Source organism: Poromitra crassiceps (assembly GCF_964638095.1).
Source record: "Poromitra crassiceps genome assembly, chromosome: 13".
NCBI classification, from domain to species: Eukaryota; Metazoa; Chordata; class Actinopteri; order Beryciformes; family Melamphaidae; genus Poromitra; species Poromitra crassiceps.
In genome coordinates this window covers 28,282,225-28,292,482 of record NC_139644.1, presented here as the reverse complement: position 1 = coordinate 28,292,482, position 10,258 = coordinate 28,282,225, and the positions used below count along the sequence as shown (strand labels likewise).

At 43.6% G+C, this 10,258-nt stretch overlaps 1 protein-coding gene across 5 annotated transcripts in view; it reads right to left on the bottom strand.

The window, feature by feature from the left end:
- Positions 1-3,766: 3,766 nt before the first annotated feature.
- septin9a (septin 9a) overlaps positions 3,767-10,258 on the bottom strand; it is a 92,035-nt gene continuing 85,543 nt past the window's right edge. For all 5 annotated transcript variants that reach the window (XM_083650263.1, XM_083650266.1, XM_083650265.1 and 2 more), the window contains 4 exons: positions 9,169-9,264; positions 7,556-7,652; positions 5,910-5,961; positions 3,767-5,273 (listed from right to left, as the gene is read on the bottom strand). In XM_083650263.1, the coding sequence (XP_083506389.1) occupies positions 5,132-5,273; positions 5,910-5,961; positions 7,556-7,652; positions 9,169-9,264 (387 nt within the window). In that variant the 3' untranslated portion in view covers positions 3,767-5,131. The remainder of the gene's footprint in view (positions 5,274-5,909; positions 5,962-7,555; positions 7,653-9,168; positions 9,265-10,258) is intronic.

The window sequence follows — 10,258 nt, the reverse complement described above, 5'->3', positions numbered from 1 at the left end:
ACCACACCCCTCTCCATCAATGACCCTCCCATAACGTCTGATTGGCGGTCTCTCCGTGTGCTGGTGCCATGCTAATGTGTGAGGGCTTGTGACTGGGCTCTGCATCTGTACTCCAATCTGGCAGCAGCATGGCAAAGCTGTTAAGGTGTCGCTAAGCATTGAAAACAGCTGCCGTTGGACAACAACTGCAATCTGGAGCGTGTACTGCATGTGTGTTGATATACTGCATGACACGCAGTGTGTGTGCTAACTGAACATACAAAACACACATGATAAACAAACATACACACGCACCACCAGCCAACCCATAACCCTAGTACCAACCCAATCGCCAGGGATATGCACAAGTAAATATGAAACAAAACATCTGCAAATACATTTCTAAAATGTGGCATTTTACATCTACATACAATCTCAAGTAAATTTGAAACAAAGGTTATGTTTAGGCAAGTAAAACAGCTTTGGTTATGTTTAGGCAAGGAAAACAACTTGGTTAGCTTTAGGCAACAAAGCCACTTGGTTAGGTTAGGCCGTGCCTCGCTAGGGAGTCGAACATGCGCTCTCTCGCTTGCAAGACAGAGCAAAGCAAAGATGGCGGCGGTCCGCATTGATGACCGAAGCTTTAGCTTGTTACATTGTATCTGTTTGTAGGCGTCTTTTGTTTTGGTGCTAAGTCCGCATCCTGTTAGCGTCCTTTATGTTAGATGAACAAGAGAGCGGTTGCCGAGATGGAACGCTGGTAAACCAGAAGAGCGAGCTGGCCAGAAACACAGTTGCATCAGCAGAACTAACCCTCCAAGCTACTTCAGGTAAGCTTGGCTTACTTTAGTCAGCAGATGTAACCCTCCAAGCTACATCAGAGCCCTGTACTACGAAACTAGTTTAACAGATCCGCGATAAGTCCCTTTGATCTGGTTTGACTGAACAGGATCAAAGCTATCTAGTTAACTGATACTACGACGCTGGTTTTTTACTAGGTAAGTGGACCTGGGATCTGCCTGTGCACGCGCACGTTTTTCGCTCGTGCACAGGCGCGCGTCCACGCGAAAGAGGTGCGCCAGCCAATCACATTATGAACAGCTGAGTTTATCCACGCCCACACCCATTTCCACACCCATTTCCTCGTTCAATGAAGCGCAGTGCATGATCAGAGTTTTAGCGGATATTTAATGTATCCGCGATTTAATGTCAGAATGAAAATCCGCGTTGGATAGTCTGCTGAAGGGCTGTCTAAAACAGCAGCTTGTATTCACATCAGTCATTTGATTTACTTTGATCAGCGATTGATACAGCTGCATTGATACAGGCAGCAGCAACAAATCTAAATGTGTAATCTCAGTCTATACATTTCCACAATCTGTAAGCCTATTTAGACCATAGATTTAGAAACGCATGCTCAATGAATAATGATCTCTATCACTCATGTGTGTGGTTGCACTGATCGAATAATTCATATATAAAATAGCCTAGTATAAAGCCTAATAGCCTACTATAAAAGAGAAAACTGCTGAACTGAATTGAGACGACACCCTCACTCCATTTGAGGGTCCATTCATGATATGCGCCGCGGTGATTAATAGTGATCATATTTCTCCACGCATCGTTGAGCTGTAAAGACATAAAGTGGTAAGGCTTAATTTAATTATGTAGCCTACAGAGCCACAAATGTTTTTCTTGTTATATTCTCAGTTGACTGCAATCTATTTTTCATATGGCGATCTTATATGAACGGTGAGTGACTCCAGAGAGCCGATTATATGGGTCTGTCATGGATTTTGATCTTATCCTCTGAAGCTAACCTGGTCGCGACCAGGTTAGCTTTGCAGCGTCAGTTGCCATGGTGATTGAAAGTTAACTTGCTTTGTAGTACGGCTAAACCAGGTTTAAACTCAAACTTACTCGGATAAGGCATTAAACTAGTTTCGTAGTACAGGCTACTGGTAAGCTTGGCTTACTTTAGTCAGCAGAGCTAACCCTCCAAGCTACTTCAGGTAAGCTTGGCTACTTTAGTCAGCAGAGCTAACCCTCCAAGCTACATCAGGTAAGCTTGGCTTACTTTAGTCAGCAGAGCTAACCCTCCAAGCTACTTCAGTTAAGCTTACTTTATACAGCCTATTCTTACAATATGTTCACGGCTCAGCGTTCGCTGGCAGCCCTAGACAACAAGTGCCAAACATTAATGATAGCTAATAATGCCTAGGAGCATATAACGTTAATATTCACATATCTAGAAATGTGATATGCAACATATTTTGGTTCAGAAATGTTCATATTTTTACATTTCCATCGATCCCAAAAGCGTACAATGCCGACATTTTATTCTGGCGACTGGGCTGAACCTGAGATGTGCTCGTACACAAACACACGGCAGCGTCTTTCTCCCAGTCCCCTACTTCATTAGTACCCAGGAAGAATGGCGCTCATTAAGGAGTGTCGTTAAGGCAGGCGGTGGAGTGCTGGGTGGCTGCCAACACCACTACTGCTGGGTGGCGGGTAGGGAGGGGACGAGCTACGGACACTGGGAAGAAATGCAGCTGCTTCTCTCTCTCTCCCCCCATTTGTTCCCATGGGAGACAGAGGGAGTTGTAGAAAAGAAGTATGAGAATGCAAGGGTCTCAACTTATGAGTCAAGAGTATGGGTGTGCTAGGGGGCAGGGGGCGTGGGCGTCACAGACGTGTGCCATCTGAACACTGTGGGAGACGCCATTTTGAGGAGCAAGGCAGTGAGTCGCCATTTTGAAATGATCAGCGCGCACGGTGGTGGGGGGGGGGGGATATTAAGTACAACCACAGCCGCTCATGTACTGTAGACATCTAAGCCAGTATGACATTTTGAGTTGATTGGTCAGGTCACATGGCCATACTGTATAAACCTCACTATGACAATCTGATCTCAGACCAGCATTTTCCAATCCTACTTTTATGCATTACTGTTCTCTCTCTCGCACACGCACAGACAGACAGACAGACAGACACACAGTTGTCAAATTATCCTAGCTTTAGCTTTTTGAATATACTCCTGTCATCACAAGGATATCTTTATACTTTTTTGTTTCGAGTCTTAATAATAATTGAACAGAATAAAGCAATTCGCTCTAGTTCCCATGCATAAGTCCTGCAAAACCTCAATGACTTGCGCTTCCTTAACCATCAAATATGAAACCCCATAACATTGTCTAGTTCACTTTTGTTGAGGGAAGTGTGATCTGTGGCAGGGAGAGTATGTGTTAGCTCAGTCTCAGTCAGCCTGCCCTGTACCTCGGTACCGCTCGCTCAGTACGCTGACGTGACGTGTGCACCTCCTCACATGGATTCAGGGCGTGGTCTGGAGCTCAGGACTCCTCCTCTCTCTCCCTGTGGGGAAAACACGCACTCTCATGCATTCAGGTGATTAGCACTAATCAGCCATGCACCAGCCTAGCAGGCAGCCATATTGATTTCAGAGGTTAATCAAGAAAAAGCTTAATGACATGGCAATTACAATGCTCCAGTGTGTGAATTACACCTGCCATTAAATGCTGTTGGGAGCCAGCCAGTGTGGGGAGAAATGATCTTAAGCGTGGCTTGGAGGCAGTGTGTAGCGTCACAGGATATGAGCTGATGTATTCAGTAGACTCCCTCTACTACAGTCTGGCTGTTAATCTTCCTTCCTCTGCAGCCAGTCTCTGTGAAATTCACTAGCAGGAAAAACACAGCATGCATCTTTGAAAGCAAACATGTAGAATATTGCAAAGTATTAAAAAAAAACAAAGAAAGTAAATATGTACAACTTTAATCTTTATTTCTTTAAAATAAGATATCAAAGGAAAAATTTGTTATTATTAATAATACCAGTACAAAAATGTTTCAGAACTCAGAAGAATATACAGGACAGAGCATGACAGTGGCAGCTTTGGAAGTTATATACTGTTCAAACAGAGAAAAAACACTACGGAAAAGAGTGGGGTGAGGGGGATTAAAATAATGGATACGTCACTGGATGGCTGGGTGTATTTGTTTCCAGATAAACACATTGGGGGAAAGGACTGAAAAATATGTAAATGTAGCCTCTTGGCACCAACAGATCTGATCTCCTTCCAGTTTCAACCAACATGCTAGCAAATATTGTCCAATAAATAAGGCACTATGATGGGCCCAAGAATGGGGAGGGTACAGTATGTGTGTGTGTCTGTATTTGTCTGTGAACATTCTGACTAAGTGGATGATAATTGATGACAAGTGGTCACATCTTATATTGTGCATAAATACTATTCATCTTAAATCACTCTTAAGGTATTACTATTAAAAAGCACTGACATTTATGACTGGGAATCAAAAAGGCATCAAGGACATAATGATATCCATATTTGACATGAAACAAACAGTAAAAGCAAAACATTGCTTGTGAGGGAAAAGGATAAAATCAAACATTATGTGCTGCTTTGGTAACCAGTTTTTCTTTGTTAAGTATGGAAGGAGAATTGAATGACATTGCATCACACAGACAGACAGACAGACTGGTATGACTGTATGTGTGTAACATGTTGCCAAAGTGCTGACCAGCCCCTACCAACATGCTTTGTCACTGACTGACCATGTAGCCTACTGCTCAAGAGCAATGATGAGCATGACCATTTTCCATGTTGCCACAGCTGTGTGTATGGCCACATTAAACTGTGTGATTCCTATGTATGGCACAAATTCTTTGATGTACGGCTAAAAAAAAATCAATTTGAAAAAGGCGACAGTGGAACATATTTAAGGCGCTTCTGACTTTGGAATATAATATGACAATGTCGCTGTCAATCTGTCCCATTTGGCAGATACAATGCTATTGGCAGAGTAAGTAAAAACCACACAGGTTAACTGTGAGACCGGGATGCAGGGGGAAAAAGTTGCAGCGCATCGAGGAATATGTAACCTCTCCCCACTCTGTCAATGATAGTGAGAGCGAGGACATTGTTTGTTAATGAGGCAATGAACTGACTGAACAGTCCATTCAGCCACCGAAAGTCACTTGAACAAAATCCCTCTGGCAGGCTTTCAGATTGTCTGTCCCACCTGTGTGCTGGGGGCGTGGCACTTAAGGCTGGAGTGGAGGGGGCAGAAGGCTGGAGACAATGGTCAAAGAGGAGCGCGGGGGGGGGGATGTCTACATCTCGTGGGCAACCAGGTGGTGCTCTGGGACACCGTTGGCATGGGCCACCGCCGTGTTGTTCTCGTTGAGGCGCCGCACACGGTACATTTCATAATGGATGCTGCTGGTGATGTCCTTGATGTTCTGCATATGGGTCCTGAAAGACACACACACACACACACACACACACACACACACACAAATGAGAAGCAGTACATGAAAGGAACACACCTTGTCTGGTCCCAGTCTCCTGAATCGTGAATTCAGAGTGTGGTGTTGCTCTAGTCAATGGCTTGTTCTAGCTCGGAAGAGCAATCGAGCCAATCAGTGCCTTTGTGGGCAGGACTAAACTTTGAACTGTTCATGCAATGAGTTTTCATTGGCAATTCTGACAGAATAGATTTGTTGAAACCACAACTTTAACCAGCATGTCTTTGCAAAGACAGGATTTTTGTAAAAAAGAAAAGAAAAAAAGAAAAGCTGACATTCAAATATACTGCCGGTCACATAATATGTCAGTCACTATATCAGTCACAAGTGACTGGTTGGGAGGGGAGGACACACACACACACACACACACACACACACACACACACACACACACACACACACACACAAAATGGCTAACTAAGAGGCAAAGTCTGGCTCAATAATGGAGTGATTATGAAATGGCCATTCGGTCTGAATAATACACTTGGCAAATATGTGTACAGACTGTCACTGACAAAGCTACACAGGGCAGCATAACAGACAGAACTGAAGACAGACACACTGACGAAGAGACATCACTCACCTGATGAGGAGATCCCGCAAATAGGCAAACTCACAGTGGGCTATGTTCTCAACTGTAGATGGAGAGAAGGCAGAAAGAATCAAAAGTCAATTAAAACAGACAATATAGAATAAGGTAAGTGCAAGTGGCTCCAAAAAGATGCAGCACGAATGACAACTGTATATTTTGTGATGAGTTCCCCCACTGGTCCACTAGATGGAGCCAGTGATCTCACTGTGACAGCCCCAAACACAGACACTCCTCGACTCCACATTAAGCAGCCCTCACCAAAACTTTGTATGCTAAATTAATCAAATCAAAGCCCTTCTGAAGAGATGATACTAACTGCTCAACAAATTCTGCCTGACGGGGAGTGTGTGTGTGTGTGTGTGTGTGTGTGTGTGTGTGTGTGTGTGTGTGTGTGTGTGAGTGTGTGTGTGTGTGTGTGTGTGTGTGTGTGTGAGAGAGTGAGAGGGAGGGAGGGGGAGCGATGCCAGTGTGCACAGCACACTCCACAGGAAATGAAACTTCCTTTATAAGACATCTGATAGAGGTGGTGCCTCCTGTCTGGAGCAGATAACGTAATTAATATTGAAAAACAGCCTGACTGTTACAATACAGTAGGAAGAGAAAAGATACAAATGCTGACAATGTGCTGATACACTATTAGCTGGGTTGTAAAACAGTGGAAAAAGTTGTGTGCTCAAGTTGCAAGAGAAAAATCATTATAATATGAACTATGTATTTACTCTGTCCAAGTTGTCATTCTCTCAGATCCAGAACAACAGACCACCTTAAACAGCCTTAGTACCATTACATTGTTCCCTCCCCAAAAAACCTCTACTATTGCTTATATCAGTGATTCTCTATCTTTTTTTTCATATCAAGGATCCCAAATATAGTTCACATCAGGGCCACGGACCCCCATTTGATACAATTATCTCTCTAACCCAAATCTGAGATGATTTTGTCCAGAATTCTATGAATATCTGTGTTGTAGAGAGACAACAGTGGAACTGTGATTGTCGTTCTCTAATTGTGTTAACTTATTGTAAATGAAATAATGCTGAGATTTAACAATTCATCACTTTGCTGAGAACCCCTGGAACTCCTTGAAGGACCCCTGGTGACCCTCGGACCCTACGTTGAGAACCACTGCCCCATGTCACCATTCACAGGGTGGTCTGTGTGTTGGAGAGGGGGGGCAAGTAGTAAACAAAAGCAGGCCTCTTCAGACACACTGTGGCAGCTGGAGGCCTGAGAGACAGCTGTATGCCACACGACACCAGTCTGGAAACTCAATGGAGGCATTGTTCCATCCACTAACTGATTGACTGATGGTCTGAATGCAATGAGTGAAGTCTTCTGAGGCGCCTTTACCCATCTGCCATTTGTCTTTTCCCCTCAATGTAATACTTCCTGGTTTGCTTACAGTGCATGCCACCAGCTGCCAAGGCGAGTGTTTAACAGCATGGAATGAAAACAGAAGAACAAATTGGAGAGAGAGGGAGAGAGTATGAGAGAGAGGGAGAGAGTATGAGAGAGAGGGAGAGAGTATGAGAGAGAGGGAATAAGAAAAAAGGAATAGACTAAAGAGGTGAGGGGTGGAGAGAGCATGAGAAGAACTTTGGGAGAGAGAAAAGAGAGAAGGGAGGGAAGGGTTGTACCTTCAATGGTTCCCCACTTGGTCTTCCTGCCCAGCAGCCTCCTGCCGTTGACCTGGTACTCCTGGTCGCTGCCCACCACGGCAAACGGGATCATCTCCTGTGCACGGGTGAAAGGTCGAGACATGATGGGACTTTTAAGGTTATAGGAGTCAAGGATCAGTCAAAAAAAGGTTGCTGAACTCGACACTCAATCCTGTTTTCTCTATTCATAAACAACTTACCTGATGTATGTAAAAATGTACATGCACAGATGTATGCAGATGACGCGGTTCTACTAACCCATGGTAAAAGCTATGCAGAGGTGTCAAAAACTCTAACTGATGCAATGAGTAGCGTCCAGGACTGGCTCACAGACTCATGTCTACTCCTGAACGCCAAAAAGACCGTCTGCATGGCTTTTTCCAAAAGATCTGTGGTTTTAGAGTCATCGAATGTGTTCCTGGGCGGGGAGGAACTTGAACTGGTGTCTGAGTTCAAATACCTCGGGGTAATGTTAGACTCTACCCTAACTTTCAAAAAACATGTAAAAAAGGTTGCTAACACAATTAAGTTCAACCTTCAAAACTTTAAACAAATCAGACCTTATCTGACAGTAGGGGCCGCCAAATCTTATCTCCAATGTATGATACTATCACATATTGAGTACTGCTTCACAAACTGGTCTTGCACAGGAGTAACGATCCTCAAACCCATTGAACAGTTATATAAAAGTGCACTGAAGGTTTTTGACAGAAAACCCTACTCATATCACCACTGTAACATCCTCAGTAAGTATCATTTTCTAAGTTTTGTCAACTTTAAAGTTTTTAAACAGGTTGGTATTGTCTATAAGACCTTACATGGACTTTGCCCGCCCCCCCTGAGGGAATTCATAAAACGGAAGCCTGACACAGGACTCAACACTCGGGCTTTCGCCAGAGGGGACTGTGTAGTACCACACCGGACAACTGCCTTCGGCAAAAACACCCTCTCAGTCCAGGGCTGCCAAATCTGGAATTCGCTACCTCAAACTATAAGAAACTGTCTGTCATTCCCATCTTTCAAACACAACGTAAAAAAATGGATTTTAAATAGCCAAATCTGCGACCATGTGTAAATTGTACTGTAGTGCTCTTGTTTTGCTTGCTCTGTTATGCTTCTTGTTTTTGTTTTGTCTTGTCTTATTAACCTAGTTTAGTTCATTTTGGTTTACTTTAGTTTCTGATCCGTTTTGGTTTTGTTATTGCTCATGTTGTTTTTTGTATTGTTCTGTTTAGTTCTGTCCTGGTGCTGCCTCTGTCGTTTTTTCTGTCTCTCTGTGGGGACTACGGATGTAATTTAGCATTCTTGCTAACTCCGGCTTATTTACGTTGCCTTGTGTAATGTTCATGAATATGCACTGTCCCGTCCAAATAAACAAATAAAGTAAAGTAAGTAAAGACACTAAAGGCGTTTAGGGTCTCTCTGCATAAGTGACTATGAATGAGTCAGTACACCTGCCAGAGAAGTTAAAGGTCACAGGCAAGGCCAGATTATGGTCAAAGGTTAGAATGTCACACCCTCCACACAGGGACTAGAGAGGAACATGACACGTGTTTGTGTGTGTGTGTGTGTGTGTGTGTGTGTTCCCTCACCCTGATTTTCTCGTTAATCATCCTGTCCTCCGCGTCCTCGTCAAATTCCTTCTGGGGGTAGACGTCAATCCCATTGGCTCGCAGCTCTTCCCTGATCTGGTGAGCACACACACACACACACACACACACACACACACACACACACACACACACACAGAGGGAGAGAGTTAGAAACAGAAAAGTCTTGAACCCACTACAATTCTGAATGGATACAAAGCGAGGCCTTTAATTGCGAGATGGATGAGGCAGACTCAGGTGTCTCGTCGTTGGAGACATCAAACATGTTTATCATTGAGACTAGGGATGTAACGATAACCGGTTTTAATGATAACCGTGATCAAATTCCTTACGATAACCGTACCGTTTCAAATTTTCATTATCGTTAAAACCGTGGTACCGTGATTACCGTGATTACAGTGCATTGAAAAACATGGTAAATACTGTCCATCATCAACAAAAGTTGGCAACAGTCTCCCAGATGCAAACGTGCAGCCTTTGAGAAATGATTTCAGTGAGTGTATCAATCCTTTTTGTGTCTGAGTTTTCAATATAAAACGTCGTAAAATGATTTCAGTGAGTCTCTCATTACTTTTTGAACATTTTCAGCCATTTTTTACTAATACCGTGATAATACGATAACCGTGATAATTTTGGTCACGATAATCGATATATGAAATGTTCATACCGTTACATCTCTAATTGAGACCATCTGCACTGTGTTCTTTTACCACATTAGAGCAGGGCTAGATTAGTGTTAACACTGTTAGCACTAATCTAGCTGCTAATCTACTCAAAAGTTTTAGGCTTAGTAGATAATCGCTGTCTGTATACAAACAAAACACAATCCTGCCACATGGATTTGTATCACAAACCTGTGTGCATACTATTGTATACAATTTCATGTCGTACACGCACATGCACGAGTGTGCGTCACATAGCGCGCCCACACACACACACACACACACACACACACACACACACACACACACACACACACACACACACACACACAAAATGGGAGAGCTTTCCCTCCTCATTCCTAATGAGAGGAGGCCTGGTGGGATGCTGGAGCACGCTGCCAATGCAAACA